General features: G+C 56.1%; 1 protein-coding gene across 1 annotated transcript; it reads right to left on the reverse strand.

Moving 5' to 3' along the window:
* Positions 1 to 109: 109 nt before the first annotated feature.
* Positions 110 to 17,696, reverse strand: ZNRF1 (zinc and ring finger 1). The gene is made up of 5 exons (XM_029965248.1): positions 17,595 to 17,696; positions 1,336 to 1,431; positions 573 to 678; positions 390 to 480; positions 110 to 233 (listed from the first exon to the last, which is right to left on the reverse strand). Exons 1-4 carry the CDS (start codon positions 17,674 to 17,676, stop codon positions 423 to 425), a joined length of 342 nt encoding a protein of 113 aa, XP_029821108.1. The 5' UTR covers positions 17,677 to 17,696; the 3' UTR covers positions 110 to 233; positions 390 to 422.
* Positions 17,697 to 17,702: the final 6 nt, after the last annotated feature.

Consider the following 17,702-nt stretch of genomic DNA (forward strand, 5'->3'; position numbering starts at 1 on the left):
CAAAACAAAACCAAAAACAAACGAACAAACAAAAACAAAACAAGCAAAAAAACCCCCAACAAAACAAATAAAAATAATAAAATAAAATAAAATAAAAAATGCGCCGTTGTCCCAAGTGGATTCAAGTTTCTGGGTTTTATTTTTGTCTTCTTGAGGAATTTAAAGTCAGCCCAAAACTCCAGGCGGGGCGGGGGGGACAGGGAGAGGAGGTACAGCAGGTATAGCAAGGTGCCCTGCAAAGGCAGAGAGAGACCATCCCGGGTGAGGAGCCCGAGCCCTGGCTATCCCACCCCACCTCATCCCACCCCATCCTCCCCTCCAGGCCCAGGATTTAAAGCCAGCACGGGAATACCCCGTTTGAGCAGCCCACCAGCCCACTGCAGGCTCACCTTAAAGAGAAGTCAGCAAGCACGCCCGGCGGGTCAATCAGAAGGATGCTCCGGGCAAGATCTGTTCACTTCAAACCATGAGTCTATACAGCTGTGAGAGGAGAGCGTGTCACCACTGCGCTGCTGAACCTCGGGTGTCCCCTCCTGTCCCCTGCCACCCGCCTGGCCACCCCCTCACGGTACCTTTTGTGATAAATGCAGAGGCAGGGCAGCCTGGCTATCGTGTCCCCCTGCAGCAGCTCCTCCAGGCAGATCACGCACTCGCCGGCATCCTTGGTCAGCACGTCATCTGGGAGGGGAGGGCAGAGGTTGAGACAGGGACCACCACAGCATTCCCCTCCCTGGGATGAAGGGGAACCACGGCCCTGCTGTGGGTGCAGCTGCCATGGGGCAGAATGGCAGCAGCACTGTAAAACACTAGCAGGAGGCTCAGGTGGAGGCACAGGGTCTGGGGCAGCTGGAGCAAACAAAGCCCCTACCACTGGTTTCTAAAAAATCACCACTGAGTAGGAGGTGAGCATCCCTCCCGCACCAGTGGTCAGGAGGGAGCGGGGAGATGCCAAGAGCCTGCAGCCCAGTGCTCAGCCCCATAAGTCTCCTGGTCAGTGAGGAGGGGAGGAAGGCAATGACCCCTCAGAGGGGCAGCCCAAGGGGACATGTGTCCTCTGCCCTCGCCAGGCAGGACACCCGGCCAGGAGGCTCCCTCTGGCACAGAGCAACCCGGGCAGGGGGCTGTGTTACAAAGGAGTCTAAAAGCAAAAGCAGCAGAGCTGAGCCATGCCAGGGGAGCAGAGTGGAGCAGGGAAGGGGAGCAGCACCATCCCGCTGGAGAACAGCCCTCTTGGCAAGCCCAGCTGAGCTGCCTGCCTGCAGCAAGTCTCTCCAGCCTGCCCAGAGTCATCCCAAGGGGTAGGATGCCATTTCCCCCACAGAGCTTGGCCCTTACCGTTGTAGGAGAGGCGAGGTTTGCTCAGACACATGATAAAGTGCATTTCCATCTCGTCAGAAGCCACAGATTTGGAGCAAATGGGGCACTTGAAACCTGGAGGGAGAGCAGAGACGAGCCCTTAGCAAGGGCAGCAGGAGTCGTCCACCCTGCATCCCAGGGAATCCCCGAGGCCATGGTGGGGCAGGGCAGCCCCTCACCTGCCGCCTGCATGGTGACCCTCACCCCACGCAGCGCCCGCTGGGCACCTGCTCATCCTGTGCTGGTGCAGGGACAGCCACCGGACAGGGCACAGCCACCCCAGCCGGCGCTGGTCGTCCCCGAGCCCGCGCACAGAGGGCACGGAGAGAGTGCCAAGGCAGTGCACACGTGGCCATCAGCTGCTGCCAGGCCTTAAAGGGCAAGTAGCAGCCTGGGGCATGCAGCACCCTGCCACTGGCAAGTGCAGGGGCACGTCCCCGTGCCCGGATGGTGCTGTCCCTGCTGCCAGAGCTCAGCACCGCGTGGTTAAGCCAGAAAAGCTGCAAGGAAGGAGGCTCTTTTGTAGGGCTGCAGCAGAGGACTGGCAGATCACAGCCTCAAACCCAAATCACTGCTCTCTCCAGCTTTCTGCAGGAGTGAGGTGTGTGCTCACCCCTTCGACGCCAGCCAGCAGCCCCAGAACAGCAGGACCCTGCAGGCTGATGTCCCAGCTCGATCTTGGCTCTGCCTGGTGACTCAGGCTCTTGGATGGAGCTGGCTGGGATGCCCAGATCCGCATGGCAACCTTGTTTGGGCATGAAGGGGCCTGGCTGGTGCCAGGGTGTCACACCAGTGTCACCACCATGCAGACCACCACGGCATCATCCCCAGCCCCACCGACCAAGGCTGCCCCAAACCCAGGTTTCTAAGCTGCAAACTCCTAAGGAACACAACACCAACCAGTCCTACAGGTCACCCTCTCAGGACTCGTGTCCCCCCACTGCAGCCAGGTCGAGGCCATGCAGTTCATCCCTGCCCAGCAGAGTAGCAGGGCTCAAGCTGAGCGTGCCACCGCCACCACCACGGGTTTGCACCAGAACATCCAGCAATTCCCTGCCTGCAGAGAGGGAGAGGGTAATTTAAGGATCTGCCTTCTAAAAGCAGATCAGGTTTGACTGCAGCGCCGCTTAAGAGCTTTCTTCATATATATGCAAAGGCTGCTCAGGAAAGAAGAGAAAAGCAATGTACACAAATTATCTAAGGATGAATCAGGTTTTTGTTTGCCACCACGTGGATGTGGCCAGGGCATTTTTTTCTTGCTTCTTAGAAGGGAGAAAGTAGAGTGGCTTTAAGGGGAGGCAGCTCAGACCTACATGGTGCAATCAACCAGGGTAACTGCCCAACAGCTGTGTACCCACTCATTAGCAGTGGTGATAAATACAGATGACTTCCCAGCTCCTCAAATGAAAGCCTAGGGATGCCAATCCTGCCCCTCCAGAGGGCAGTTATTTCTCAGGAGGGCGCAGCAAGGATGAGTATCACGGATGGTGTTGGACTGGCCTAAAAGGCAGGACTCAGAGGACCTGCTAAAACAAGGAGCCCTCAAGCCCAGGGGTCTCTCCAGTGGGGTGTCCTGCTGTCCTGCAGCATGCCACTGCAGGGACACATCGCTGCCCCAGCCAGGCTGAGCCATGGGGTCTCTGCTGTGAGCCTGGCCCCATTTGCACCAAATCCCCGGTGACAGGGCAGCACTGGCAGCCAGGGCCTCGTGGGCAGCAGTACCAATCTGCCTTCTCATCTCCAGCCTAATTTTACTCCTGACCGATTTATACCTTGTGGCAGCCGTGCCCATTAGCTGAAATAGCTGTTTCTTTCCTCCTCCCAAGTGTTTACCCGCCCAGTGTATTTATAGCGCGGATAGCTCGGATAGCTCCCAACCTGCCTGCTGCAAGACCCAACTGGCCTCCCCCCTTGCGAGACACCCTCCCAGTGCCCCGCTCCCCTGGCAGCCCGCCTGCCCTGCCCCTGCCTGGCACGGATGGCTCCCCACACCGCAGGCACCAGTCTGGGGGAGCTCTGGGGACCGGCTTCCAGCGGAGAGTCCCTGGAACGGCTGTGAAGGGCTCCCTGTGGCAACGGGAACTCTGTGTCAGGGCAAGGCGTTTGTCGAGGTTCGGCACCGTTCCCTGTGTGCGAGGAGACCTCGTTTCCTCCGGTCCCCCCTTTTTCTGTGCCAATGTGTTATTTTAAACAGGCCGTCCCAGATCTGCCGGCTCCGGCAGCACTGAAGGCATCCTATGAGATGTGCAAGCGACGGGGAAGGAGAGGGCCCTGGATGACACGAACTGGTCAGCAGCTGCCAGGGCACAGCTGCTGGCAAATCAGCAGGGCCAGGCAAAAAGCAGGGCCCTTTGCAGGCTCTGGCACGGCTCCTGCCGTATCTCCAGGCCCCTTTGCTGGCTGGGATAGCTTTAGCACAGTTATAAATAGCCGGCATGAACGCTCCTCATGCTCCCCAGTGCTCCACGGGCAGCTGGCTGCGGGACTGGGGCTCCCGACACCGCCACGGCCCCGTGGCAAGGACATGGCGACATTGGGCAGACGGAGGGGCCCAGGCTCAAGCCCCAGCACGTGTGTGGTGTCCTCCAGACAGACAGGTCCGGGGGCTGAGACAAGTGCAGAAGCACACATACTTTTCTGGCTCTGCATTTCACAAGATGGGGGGGGTGGGGGGTGGAAAAAAGAAAGATGAAAATGCAATTGCATAAATTCCCAGGTTTGAGCAGGAGCGAGGAGACAGTGTGGAAAGGCCCCCGGGGCGGGGGGCTGCCCCACACCCCGGCTGTCAGCACCAATACTTGACATTGCGAAAGCAACTGCCTGCATTCCCCTCCAGCGGGAAGGGGGAGGCAGAGAAGGGGTGAACTCCCTCACCCCTTCTCCAGGTGACCTTTGGGTGGAGGTGGTGGACAGAAAACCGGTGAAACCAGCACCCAACAGCGGCAGGCACCAAGCCTGGGAGCATCCCTACACAGCTCGGGCAGGCGCTGCCCCAGCCAGTCCCGCAGATGAAGGAGCCGCTCCCCGCACGGCCGGCCCCCTTCAGGCCATGGTATTTTCCACATTCCCCGAAATCCCCGTTAATTTATCCTGCCTAAGCTGCCAGCCGGAGCAACGCAGGAGATTACATTTTGACAGCTGCTCATGGAAAATTCAGCTCCCTCCCTCCTCCTCAGAGCCCTTTCCATCCTCCTCCCACATGCCTAAAAAAAAAAAAGAGGGGAAGGGCCCAGCTATTCCTCCTTGCCAGGGCCTCCCACACCCAGGGGGAGGCCCAGGGTTTGCTCCAGGGAAAAATCATGGACCCTTCCTCCCTCCCAAGGCGCCCAGGGCAGCTGGTGACGCTCCTGACCATGGCACATTAAACCTGAAGCCGGCAGTGTCACCTCATGCAGAGATGTGTGGGCAGGCACCAAATCCTGCCAGGAGTGAGGAAGAGTAGGGTGCCACAGGAAGTGGGCTGGCCTCGAAAGGCAGGTTCAGATCAAGATCTGGACTCCTGTATCCTGCAGGAGACTTTGAGAAAGCCAAGGGCTTTCCAGGGCTGTGAGATGCAGGCATGTGATCTAATCTCTCCAATGGCTTGGTCTAGAAACCAGGAGCAAGCAGCGCTGGTGCTCTCCAGGGGCTACTGCCCTCTGAGTATTTTTAGGAAGGTTACACGGTTTATTTTAGAGAGCCAGGCAAAGTAGAGCTGGGAACCTCTGAAAACCTCCACCAGGTCCTATGCATGCTGAAGAAGCCTGGTGGTTAACCCTCGCTGTGCCAAAAGCACCACCACAGAGCTGCAGAGACTTCGGTGGCGGTGGGAGGGTCAAGACACCCTTTCCAACTCATCCCTAAACATGCCAAACAGAGCTGCTTCTGGAGCTGGGATAGGAAATTCCCATCACTTTACTGAGCACTACAAGGGGGTCAACCATGTGAGTGAGGTGGCTGCTCCCCTTGGGGGTGGGTGAGACCACGTCCATGGCAGCTGTAAGCCTGTCCCAGATTGCAGGGAAAGGCACGTCCACCTTCCCCTGCCAAACTCTCCACTAGCTTGGCGTGCCTCCAGGCAGATTGCTTCCAGGCTACAGTGCCATCATGACCCCAGCAGCAGGAAACCTGGGCTCTGTCACTGGCAGGTGGCTGTGGCACCTCCAGCAGTGGGAGGAAGATGCTGGTGGGGATGACATGTCCTGAAAGCAGGAGGAAGCAGCAGCCCAGGCACAACTCCAGCAACCCACCCCATTCAGAGCAGCATTCACCAAAGGGATCCCCATTTGCCAAAGAGATCTCTGGTTGCCCAGGCCCCCGTTACTGCCATGGGATAAACCAGGAGCTCTGTATATGGGAGCCTGCCCCAGGAGGAATCCCTCCTCTGATGTCCAGCCACCCCAGAGGACACCTGGAGCATCAGGGAGCTCAGGGTAAGCCCAGGCTGCCTGATGCTCATGGAAGATGGGGAAACCTCAGCTGCACAGCCCACCTCCGTGTCTCCAGAGAGCATCCTGGGCTCCCAGCCAAAGGAGCTGGGCTTACACCAGGTGAGGATGCATCCAAGCATGAGATAAACACAGGGAATATTTGAGCCAAGCATGCAGTCCTGGTGCCTCCTCCCTGCTGAATAGATCCTGAGCATCTCACCTCCTCCCATGGCTTCCCTGACATTACCAGCTGAACCGGCACCAGGTGGAAGCTGGAAGAGGTGGATCATCCTGAAAAAACCTACGTTACTGACTGAAGACTGAAAGACCATGTCTATGGGCCCTGTTGGTCAATCTGAAGCCAAAGCAGGAGCCAAGGCCCACCACAGCCCTGCTGCCCAGGCAGGACTCAAGAACCCCCCAACGGTGCTGGGCTATTGTGTAGTGTGAGGGCTGACACGAGCAGGGACACGTAGGCAGGAAAGAGTAAAGCACTTAAGCTGTCTCATTTGCCAGCTTTGAAAAAGCCAGCGTACTTCCTCCTGAGTCAAGGCTGCAGGAAGGTGGGAGAGCACAAAGGACATGTCCAGGGTGGAAACCAGACATCCCACCTTCCTGGGCATGGAAGGGAGGCAGGGACAGGGGATGCCAGTGAGCCAGCCCCAGATGACAGCCAAGCAGAGGATGTGGCCAGGATGGGACATTTCTGGATGGCAGTGCTTGGAAAGAAAACCAATCATTCCTGATGCCTTGGCGGAGGCATCCCTATCCCACCCCACCATTTCCTTGCGGATTGAGTCAGTTCAGCTGGCTGAGAAGGGAGAAAATAAATGTTTGTAATGTGAAAGCAGCACCCCAAAGAGAAGCTGCTTCTGTGCAAGGCCAGGTTTTGCAAGGTCTAAGAAGAGCTGTCCCTGGTGTGCAGTGGCTCCTGGCAAAGTCCCCACGTGGTAGGTGTCTGCTGTCAGGTGGCCACACACCACCCAAGGGTGGCAGGGACATGCCATGGAACGTGAAGCTGGCCAAGGCCAGCACTGTCCCAACACTCGAGGCGTTGTGTTTTGGAGACACCTCTGTCCATTCCCACCCCATTTAAGCCATGAAGAGGAGATGCAGCAGCAAAGAAAAGGCATTGGTGCTCCAGGTGGGATGTGGGTAAGTCACTGGGGCCGGAGGGATGCAGGACATGGATGCAGGACAGGATGCTGGATGGCATCACGCTGCAGCAGCCCTAGGCTGGCTTGCTGCAAGCTGGGAGGCAGAGCTATTTTTTTTTTAGCCAGCTGGGTTCTTATGGGGGCGGTGGGGGAGGATGGGAAGGAGAACAGATTGCAATTCTGGGGCTGAGGAAAGCTGGAGAGTTGGAAAGGAACAGGAGACACAGGAGAGGGAACTCCACAGGGACATTTGCTCCAGAGCACCCAAAGCTACGGATCCTCAGCAGACAGACACATCAAAGCCCTTAAAAACACCTCCAGCACAGTCCATAGCCATTGAGAAGTGGGATGGCAAAGAGGCCTGGCTATGTGGTGGCAGGTTGTCCAGAGCCACCCTCCTTGCACACACATCCTCAGGGAAAGCGTGCAAGCTGCCTCTGAACCCCAAGCACCCCACTGTGCCTGTCATTGAGCATTGCTCCTTTCATGGGCTGCAATTTTTGAACAAAAGTACCTACACTAAGGCCAGAGAGCATCTCCCTCCTATAGCCTAGGCTATGCTGCAGGATCAGTTCCCCCAGATCTGGATGAGAAAGGCAACTTCACGGGGTCACCTTGTCTTCCAGAGAGCCCTAGTTTACCACAGAAATACTCCCCCAGCTGCTGGGAACAGGTTTCATAAGGAAGAGTGTGTAGCCCAAAGCTAATTTTAGCAACCCAGAGAAGAGCAAAGTTAAGCAGAGGGGTTCTGGGTGACATCCCAGAGAAGGCATTAACACCTCCAACTCCTGCTGTCGGGCTGCAGGGCTCAGATTTACCAAGTTACAAGCTCATCCAGGGCTTCTGCTAGTCACAAAACTGGCCTTCCCACCTCTGGTTTTCAAATTCACTGCCCAGTGAGGACAGGGATCCTGTAGGATCCTTGGGAATTTCCAAAGAGTTTGCCTGTGTGCCTGTGTTTTTTTCCTCCCAAATATTTCTTGTATGAAGCAGGAAGGAATCACCCACAAGATGCACAAGGAGCCAACAGGACAACAGGGGGGTCCCGGGAGCTGAAATGAAGGAGCGCAGGGGATCCTCTGGAGCACAGTGGGACACAGCAATTTGGAAACGAGAACAGAATGGGAGAGATTTGGACACTTTGGCTGGGCAGAGGCTGGGAGGGAGCAGCGAGGCAACGTCACGCGGGGACTGGCGGGGTGAGTCACTTCTGACTAAGCCATCCATGGGGTCCCCGCCGCCAGGATCCAGCACTGCGGAGCTGCCAGAGGAATTCCCGCTTTCGGAAAGGCTGAAACGCAGAAGCCTGACCTGAGCCACTCCCAAACACAACCGGATCCAACCCCACGGGGTGATCTCCCTCCTGACCCCGGGGTTTTTCCAAAGCAGAAGACTTGTGCTTTGATGCTGCCGAGGCTCCTGTCACGCCTCAGCTTCAGCTGATCCCGCTGGGCGATGGAGGGACACTCCAGAGGCACATGATGACATGCCCTGGCTTTGTGACGCTGGGAGCAGAGCCCAGCACGGATGGCACCCACGCACCCGCTCCTGCCAGGAAGCAATCCCACCCCACTCCTGGGACACCTCCTCCACAGGCATCCCACGGCAGCACCGCACAAACAGAGTGGTGCAAGGTCTCTTTGTGCCTGGGCCATGGTGGCAGGGTCACTGGGGCAACTGGGTCTCATCAGCATGAGACCCCCAGGCCCTGCATGGAAAGAACGACGTGCTGCTTTTTGGGGTAGAAAAAGGGCAATTTTTATGTAGTGGGCAGCAAACAGAGCACAAAAGGCACACAGAGCTGCACCCACAGGCAGTGCATGGCTGGGAAACGCTCGTGGCCAGTTTACACTGGGTGTTTCTGCAGAAAGACAGAAAAAGTTTGAAATTTTTCCACCACTGGAAAGAAAGAATCTTCATGAAGAGCATGCTGCAGAGCAAACCCTAACCTCACCTGCCCCTCACGTGGTAGGAAGGGCTGCACAGCACAGAGCATCTCCCAGCTCCCCAGGAGGGACTGTGATTGCTGAGGGATGCCCAGTGAATGCTCCAGGCTAGCAGGAGAGCAGGAAGGGGAAAAAGAAGGGTGCAAAGCTGCAGGATGATCACACCTCTCTGCTGTGCATACTACAAGAGGGGAGGGATGCTCGACAGCACCAAGGTGCCTGAACAGGCAGCATGAGCTCCCCTTCGACAGCCAGAGGCAAGAGATTTGTGAGACAGATCCATGCTGGGAATGGGGCTACACCACTCCAGAGCTTCCCAGCTGCCTTTGCAGCATGGAGGCGGCTGGCAGACAGAGCCAGCTTTCTGCAGCTCTGGGAGCCGAACCTCTGAGACACAAAGCATGGCATCTCAGAGGAATGAACCCCTCGGTGAGCGGCAGGTCTGCCCACACTGGATCCTGCCAGCAGGGCCAGGAGGGGCTGCACACTGTGCCACAGGCAGGAAAAACCCTGCCTGGCTGTCCCGCCTTCTCTGTGCCTTTGCTTCAACACGTGCCACCCTCCAGCATGAGAAGGGCTCCTGTCTTGCAGATAGGAGCAGGAGGGAGACAGTGGGGCTGCAGATGACAAAAATCCCAGCTGTGGGATTTGAAGGTCTCTCTTCCCCATCCGAAAAGGCAACACACAGAGGAGCATATTTCCCTGATTCCCAGAGCTGGGTAGGGCCTTGTGAAGCAGTGTCCTCCCAGGAAACGTTCACCCAGGACCAGTTGCAGGTTGTCATCTGCTTTGTACCTGTCTACAGGGAGCAAAAAGAAATCAAAGGCATGTACAACCACCCTCTGAAGGGTAAGATCGAGGCAAATAGCAGACTCCAAGGGCTATGAAATCAATGGTGTAATAACTAAGCAGATGGACAATAGGTTCAAACCAGCAAGATCTGACTGGGAATCACCTGAAACGCCGAGGCAGCTCAGGCAGAGTGCTCAGCCTCATCCCGTCCCACTCAGCACCAGCTTCACAAAGGGCTCCCCCAAAACTGATCTCTGCCCATACTGACTCGACCTCCCTGCAGATGGTAATTTAAGCCATCTGCCCAGAGCCAAACCCCCCTCCTTTTCCCCGGCTACAGATGTACAGGCCTTGGATGGATGGATTGAAAGGTGGATCTAATTCCCCTGCAGCGCCTCTGATGAGGCACAGCTCCATCGCCTTGTAGGGAGAGCTCCCAAATTAATTACTGCAATTACCCTGGCTGCAGGAGAAACTGCAGGTTCTCCCCTCACTGGTGACAAAGGCTTCCCTAAAAAACAATCCCCCAAACGCCTACCACCCCAAGCTGTAATGCAATCATCCAGGAAGAGCGGAGCCCCCAACACCACCCTCGAATCGATGAGCTGTGAGGAGAGAAACACGCAGTCATGGCCCAGGGGAGAAGGGAGCCAGCCACCTTTCCAGGCAGCAACAGGCAAAGCTGCACAGAGGACATGGAAATGCCAGTGACCCCGTCCTGGTAGGAAATAAAAATGCTGGGCAGGGATGTGGGACAGGGTCAGCATCACTCGGTTCTCCTGCCTGACTGCTGCTTTCCCTCTCTTGTGTTGCAGGCAGCTGGCCTCTAAAAATACCCACTGTTGCCACGCCATCCTGCCTGCTAGGGCCAGGAAACAGCTCTGAGCAGCTTTCAGTTCCATTCTTCATCTGTGCCGCTGTGCTTCCCTCACCAGGACCTGTCCCAGCCCCTTTTCTGTGCCTGCCAGGTGTCAGTCTCTCAGGAACCATGGCCATAACTCGACAGACTCAACCAGCCAAGGGTGCTAACTGGGGAAATAAAGCCCTGGGAAATTTCTGCTAGGGCAGAAAGGTAAATATTTCCACAGCATCTCTCTGCTCCTCTACGAAGTGCCACAAGACCACTGCACAACACACACAGCCTTGCTTCATGCCACTGATGGGGGGCCCACAGCTGCACGAGTGTGCACAAGCACAGAGAGTCATGAATTTTCCAAGCTAATTCAGCCCACAACATTGGGGCCAACCTGCTGCCAATGCTGGCCAGCTCAGGGCCATAGGGAAGGAGGGGAGAGAAGAGTCAGCTCCACCTCAGAGGAGCACTGCAGCCTCTCCAATGGCAAGGCACCATCCCCACTGGCAAAATACACCTTGTATGGAACACCCCCAGCTGCCCATAGACCCGCTGTGGGGGCCTGGGGAAGGGCACCGGCGCTGAGCGATGCCTCTGTCCCAGCTCAGATGGTGCACATGGCACAAACCTGGCACCACAGAGGCACTGGGACCACAGCAGGGAGCCCCGGTGGACCGAGCCCTGTGTCAGCAGCACAGAGATCAGCCACAAAGGCCTGCCTCCTGGCTGCCTAGTTCCTCCTTCCACCCTCCTCACACCCCAGGCTGCACGGGACCCACAGCGGGCTGGAAAGCTAAACCATGACACGAGAGAAGCAGCCCCTGTCCCCACCACAGGCACTCCCCCCGCCCCTGCCTGCAGCCTGGCAGGGCAGGAAACCCACCAGCAGTCAGGCTCTGCCCACGGGAAATGCTGTGCAACGGCACGAGAAGAGGCCCCAGGCAGCAGAGCTTCCTGCAGCTGCACCTCCAACAGTGCCCCACAAAAAGCACCGAGCCTGCAAGGGACAGCAGGAGCATCCCTGGGGGTACCCAAGCCCCCAGAGGGTTTACCCACATTTAAAACCTGCCTGGTGGGACTGGTGCAGGAGAGACATTTAAGGCCCAGCTTTAACCACTCTTGCTCTACCTGACATAAAAAATGGGTCTGTCTCTACAGAGAGAGGCTTGTTATACCCCAACATACAGCCACGCCAGAACAGGTGGGTAAAATGCTCTGCACCAGGGCCTGCTGCTTTCCAGCATTACTTGGCTGCTCAGGTGTATCATCCCTGAGCCCTTATGATTTCAGTCTTCAAGAGAACCAGAAGAAAGCCAAGTCTCATTTATTCAAAACCAAGCATTAGGCACATCTGGAGCTTTGGTGTACCAGCAGCAGATACAACGAGATGCACCTCGTGGTTGCCCACCACCTGCTTGGGATGCCATGGGACTGGTCCCTGCAAAGGGAATTCATCCAGAGAGCTCTTTGCTGCCTGTCTGATCTGTCACACAGGAGATTACATTGGAGGGGAAAAAAAAAAGCTTTTTTTTTTTTTCCTCCCCTCCTCCAAAGTGGGTTTTTCTCTCTCCCTGCGCTTCTCTTGAAATTAATTTTCAGCATTTAGCAGCATTTTCCCATGACTCTCCACGGCCGCCTTGGCCAGGCGCCAGCCTTATACTGCTCCTCCACCAAAGATGTCTGTATCTGATTGATCCTCCGGCCAGCAAACGGGAGAGAGGGAAAGAGAGAGAGAGGAGAGGAACCCTAATAGCACATTAATAAATAAGAGAACCCTTTACGGTTATTCCAGTCATCGGAACAAACATCTCAGCAAAACAAACCAGCATGGGATAAACTTACGTCACGGGCTGGGAAGACAATCCTGGCTGGGAAATGGGTCAGCCCAGGAGCACAAGAGCATCATTCCCAGCATCTCTGGGATATACGTAAGCGGAAGGGGGAGAGGGCACCCAGCTACCCCACGCTGATTTATGCACAGGTTTAGAGAGGAGAGTGCCCAGCCAAGCCAGTTAATGTGCACAGCAATTAGTGCCTCTCTCCTGGGCAAGGCAGCTGAGAGCTCAGAGGGCACTAGAGAGACAAGGCAGTGCAGAGACAGCCAGTGTTCGCTCTGGCTGTGGAGACAGGATGACCACGGCCACCACCAGCTCCTCATGCACAGCGCTGACGTTGGCACACTCCAACTTCATCTCGGGGTCTGGTGTGCCTTAGAGCTGCCTTTGAGTCTTCTGGTGTTCCGCACTTCACCCTTCCAAGGCAGCTGCTGCCTCTTCCCCCTGTCCCAGGTGTATGCTGCCTTGGCAGCTGGCTCAGAGAAGGCAGAAGCAGAAGAGCTGGAGAGCCCAATAGCTGAATATCATCAGCATGGGGAGTCATCAGGATCGCTCCTGCACCCAATTCCCAAATGATCTGCAGGCCTGGCGATGATGCAGGCGCTCAATTCGGCTGCCAGACAGTCACCAGCACCAAACCCACAAAAAGATGGTTTGAGGACAGTCATCTTTGGAAATTTCCACTAGCAAAAATAGTTCCTGCAGACCCTGGGGTACCCTTCCCCTGGCCTAGCTTCTGGAAGTGGGTAGGGAAGCATACATGTTGTCTGCATGTTGAAAAATTCACAGAATCATAGAATAGCCCAAGTTGGAAGGGACCCACAAGGATCATCGAGTCCAACTCCTGGCCCTGCACAGGACAACTCCAAGAACCATATCACGTGCCTGAGAGTGTTGTCCAAATGTTTCGTGAACCCTGCCAGGCTCTATGCCATGATCACTGCCCTGGGGAGTGTGTTCTGGTGCCTGACCACCTTCTGGGTGAAAAATGTTTTCCTAATATCCAACCTAACCCTCCCCTGGCACAGCTCCAGCAGTTCCCTCGGGTCCTGTCGCTGGTCACAGAGAGCAGAGAAGCTGCAGCCTGTGGTGAGCTCTGCCCTCAGTCTCTTTTCCAGGCTGAGCAGACCAAGTGCCCTCAGCCTCCCCTCCAGACCCTTCACCATCCTCGTGGTCCTCCTTTGGACACTCTCTAATAGCTTAATGTGTTTCTCATATTGTGGTGCCCAAAGCTGCACACAGGACTCAAGGTGAAGCTGCACCAGTGCAGAGCAGAGCAGGACAATCGCCTCCCTTGCCCGATGCACCCCAGGACACAGTTGGCCCTTTTGGCTGCCAGGGCACACTGGTGACAAGTTGGTGTCAGGAAAGTCAGGGCTGAGAGGCAACTCCCTCCAGCAGCTTCCAGGCACCAGCAAGAAAAGGCTCATGACTTGAAGCTATCAGGGTACAGCAAGGGTTCACCACAGAGAGGCCTCTCCCCAGCTCATCCTCCAAACAACTCCTGTTTCCTATCCCATACTCTAGAGTTGGATGGAAGAGCATTTCCAGCTTCTTTTGTTCTCTAACTCTGCCTGAAGAAGGCCCCAGCCCAGCACCCTGGCTGCCACCTCTGCACCAAAAACCTTTCCATCTCCCCCAGGATGGGCCCTCCTGCTCCAGGAAAGCGCTGCCGAGAACGCAGCAGCTCATTTGGCAAAGAAGACCTCCTGATATTGGTGCCACCAGCATCCAGGGCAAACAGCCTGCTTTGTCGGTACACAGGAAGCCTGTGACATTCCTGGTGACACTGTACAGAAGGATGAGCTAGGCATTTCCTTGGGCTAGCCAGCAGACAAGAAGATATGGATTTATTAGAGCTTCAAACACTCAAGGGCTTTGGGTGATGAGTGGGATTTCCAGATAAACTTTAAGCTACTTACAGCCTCTGCAAACTCCCTGAGATCTTCTGATGAAGATGAGTAACACGAGTGATACTAAGAGAACCACACAAAGCTGGAGACATGCAGCATTAAACCACACATCTCCCTCTTCTGCCTTCTTCCCACTAGCCTTGGCTTTACCGAGTCTAGTGGTTACAAAGCTAAGAGACAGGGTTAAGTGCTACAAGCAAACTCCAAAGTTGCACAAGATGTTTTGTCATCTTCCACTCAGAGGCCAGGAAGTGGATCTCAGGAACCCTGGGCAGACAGGGAAATCCCAGAGCAGTTTCAGGTGGTGCTGGAACAGTGACATCGCTGGTGTGTATGGTGGACACGCCTGGGAAAATCCCCTCCAGGAAACAGCATTCACTTACCCAGGGAGGTGCTGTCCACTCAGAGGGAGGGACAAGCTCCACCACAAAGGTCAGAGCCCTTTGCCCACTGCATTTGGAAGACACATGTAGGCTTTGCTGTTCATTAGAGCAGCAGTTCTTCTCCCCTGGTCCTGGTAAGGGCTAGAAACCATCAGTATCTAACTGCTCCTGCCATCCCGGCAGCCACAGTAGTCTCCAGAGGGATTCAGCAATGGGCTCCCCTCAAGCCTCTGCACAGGTTTCCCCTCTCCCCCCCCCAGGCACACCTAGCTCTTCTGCAGGCCTTCAACTGCAGAGAGGGGAAGGAGTGACACCAGCCAGGGAAAAGACCTCAGCCTGCCCCAGCTCACTCCTTGGGGTCCCTGCTGAGGGGCCAGATGAGCCATGAAGCAGCTGGAGAGGCACAAAACCCCAGATAAAGGGGGTGGCGAGGTGCCCAGCCTATCCGTGTGCTCCGTTATTGCAGCCACGCTGCCGCCACCACAGCACCTTATCAGGGCCGTTAAGCCAAGGCTCCTCGCTGTCCCACTGAGGTCCCCACAGAGTCCATGCTGCACTTTAAAGCTCCCAGCTCATCCCCCAAACCCAAATTCTCCTGGAAGAACAAGCCCATGAACACGACCTTCCCCACACGCAGAGATCGGCACCATCCAGGTATCCAGAAAGGGGCTGGCAGGGCAAGAAGCCACCCTCCAGCCCTGTTAGCCACAGAGTTTGGGGGGCTCCTCTCCTTGGTAGTACAGCAACTCAGGCAGATCCCCAGGATCCCCAGGCATGCATCCAGCTGAGTGGGTTTGGTGCGTCGGCGCGTCCCCTCGAGTCATCCTTCCAAAGGAGCAGGACAGTCACGCGCAGCAATGTCAAACCTCCTCTCCATTTACCAGAGCACTGCTGCTTCAGCACTTTCCAGAGGCTAATGGAGTGGCTCGGAGCTGCGAGAGGAGCAGGTCGATGGGGAGGCAGGGGGAAGGAGTGAGTGGCTCCTGACTGCCCTGCTGTAGGTTAACCAGCTGCAGCGGGAGATCAGCAGGAATTTTAGCGGTCTGGAGGTGGCTTACTTCCCCCTTCCCCTCAGTCTCCAAACCCTCCATTAACTTCTCACACTAAGAGGGAGAGTGCAAAAGTTTAACATGCTCCAACAAGTTTTCAGGAGGGTTTTTAAGCATCCTCTGCTCATTCTGCTATTAATTAGCAACGAGGAAGAACCTTCGAGGGAGAGGCTTCGGCAGGGACTGAGTGGCTCTCACTGCTGCCCGTGCACACTCCGGCACAGCTCAACTGCTCTCAGAGGGCCCCAAAAGAGGCACCAGAGAAATCTGGTTCTTGCAGCACTTCCCACAGCCCACACTGCAACCTTTCAAGGGCACCAGGTTTAACTTAGCGGCACCGCACCAACTCGCTCGAGTGGCTGAGAACAGCTTACTCCATTTTGCACCTGGTTTATTTTTATGAACAGGATTTCTGCCCCTCAGCACTGCAGTTTGAGAACTACCATTTAATGTAACTGATACTCTCTGACCGACCCCCGTGAGCTGTAACGAGGCTCCAGCACCGGGTGCAGCAGAAGGACCCGCGTCCCTTATTCCCACAGAAGCTTGTGGAATACCTGGAAGGATGCTGTGCCTTGGTTTCTCTCTGTGTTTAAAAACCAGAGCAGCAGCACAGTCTGTGCAAGGTCACGGAGCAAGAAAGTTTGCAGAAGCTCTTGGTCTCAACTCCAGCCCTGCATGCCAGCCCCTCTCCGTCTGCCAGGGAGGACAGCAAGTATCCGGTTTATCTGGATCAATAGGAATCGTGCCTGGAGTGTTCTGCCACTGAGGATGCAATGCAAGACATGCAGCTTCAACCTAATGGAGAAGAACAGCCCCTGGAGACTGGGCAAAAGGGAAAAATCCCAAAATGGAAGCAGGAAAATGGGCCCCGCAAGCTTCATTTTGCACTTTGTTCTTGTCCACTGGTTCAGTTTCAGGTCCTCCTGAAAATGAGGCATTGTCCCAAGGCATATTATGAAATTCCCAGACCACGTCATTCAAGGAGAACACTTACAGCATTTGTGAGGGGGACGGGTGGGAGAGAAATCCCAGACTATTCCAGGAAACGCAAGGAGACATCCCTGAAATGACTTCCCCTCTAGCCAGGAGGGGAAGAGAGGACCTCCCACCTCTCTCCCTGCACCCAGACAAAACTAGGTCAGTGACACAGCCTTGCTCACAGACAGATCTCCTCTCCAGACACCAGGACACACGGAAGGGTCCAGCCAGGAGGGTGAAGGGGGGTAACCTTTCCTCCTCCCACAGCCTGACACGTTTCCTGCGAGACAGCCCAGCCGGCCCCCCAGCCCTGTTAAAGAGGCAGGCAGTTCCTCCTCTGCTTCCTCCCCGGCAACCACATCAGTGCCAGCTGGCTTGAATGAGAAAACACGCTTTGGCCTCTCCCTGGCCCTTTATCAGACGAAACAAAGGAAAAAAAATCCCCACACCTCGCTTTCAGAGGCTTTCTCTGCCTCTTTACCAGTTTCTAAGGCATAGGAACTGCTATACCTGACTGGCACCCCCCGAACATCATCGGAAAGAGGCATGAGGAGCTCAGCCTGGTCTTCAAAACCAAGGGCTTGAGCTACAGCACCCGCAGACCACCTTCCCACAAGTCGATGGAGGACTGGGGTGTGTCACATCCACTGCTTCATGTCCCCGAGCCAAAACACCTCCCTTCTAGAAAGCCTCCTCCCTCCACAGCCCCTTCCTCCCTTGACCTTGACAGAGATGCCAGCCCCGGCGCGCACCCACCCGCCTGCACCAGGCAGGGGATGGGGATTGGCACAACAGGGCTTGACCCGCCGGCCAAGATGGGGGCAGCTCCCCCTTGCCGGATGAACGGCGCCCACCGCCGTCCTCGGGTAGCCGCGGAGGGAAGGGAAGCCAGGGGAAGGCTCCGGGGAGCCGGCACTCACCGCTGTGCGAGCTGAACCACCGCGGTGCAATGTGGAGGGGCAGCGCGTCGGCCAGCGAGGCCCTGGCGCCCAGGTACAGCATCCCGTCTCTATGGTGACCGCCTCCCG

The sequence above is a fragment of the Manacus vitellinus genome, unplaced genomic scaffold (assembly GCF_001715985.3).
Source record: "Manacus vitellinus isolate BGI_N305 unplaced genomic scaffold, ASM171598v3 scaffold_10_pilon, whole genome shotgun sequence".
In the NCBI taxonomy this organism is placed as follows: Eukaryota; Metazoa; Chordata; class Aves; order Passeriformes; family Pipridae; genus Manacus; species Manacus vitellinus.

Excerpts from the sequence above, each read along its gene's own strand:
- ZNRF1 (XM_029965248.1), bottom strand. The coding sequence starts at position 17,676 with ATGCTGTACCTGGGCGCCAGGGCCTCGCTGGCCGACGCGCTGCCCCTC. Across the intron at positions 1,432-17,594 it reads GTGGTTCAGCTCGCACAGCG|GTTTCAAGTGCCCCATTTGC; the intron begins GTGAGTGCCGGC and ends CTCTCCCTCCAG. Across the intron at positions 679-1,335 it reads ACCTCGCCTCTCCTACAACG|ATGACGTGCTGACCAAGGAT; the intron begins GTAAGGGCCAAG and ends CTCCCCTCCCAG.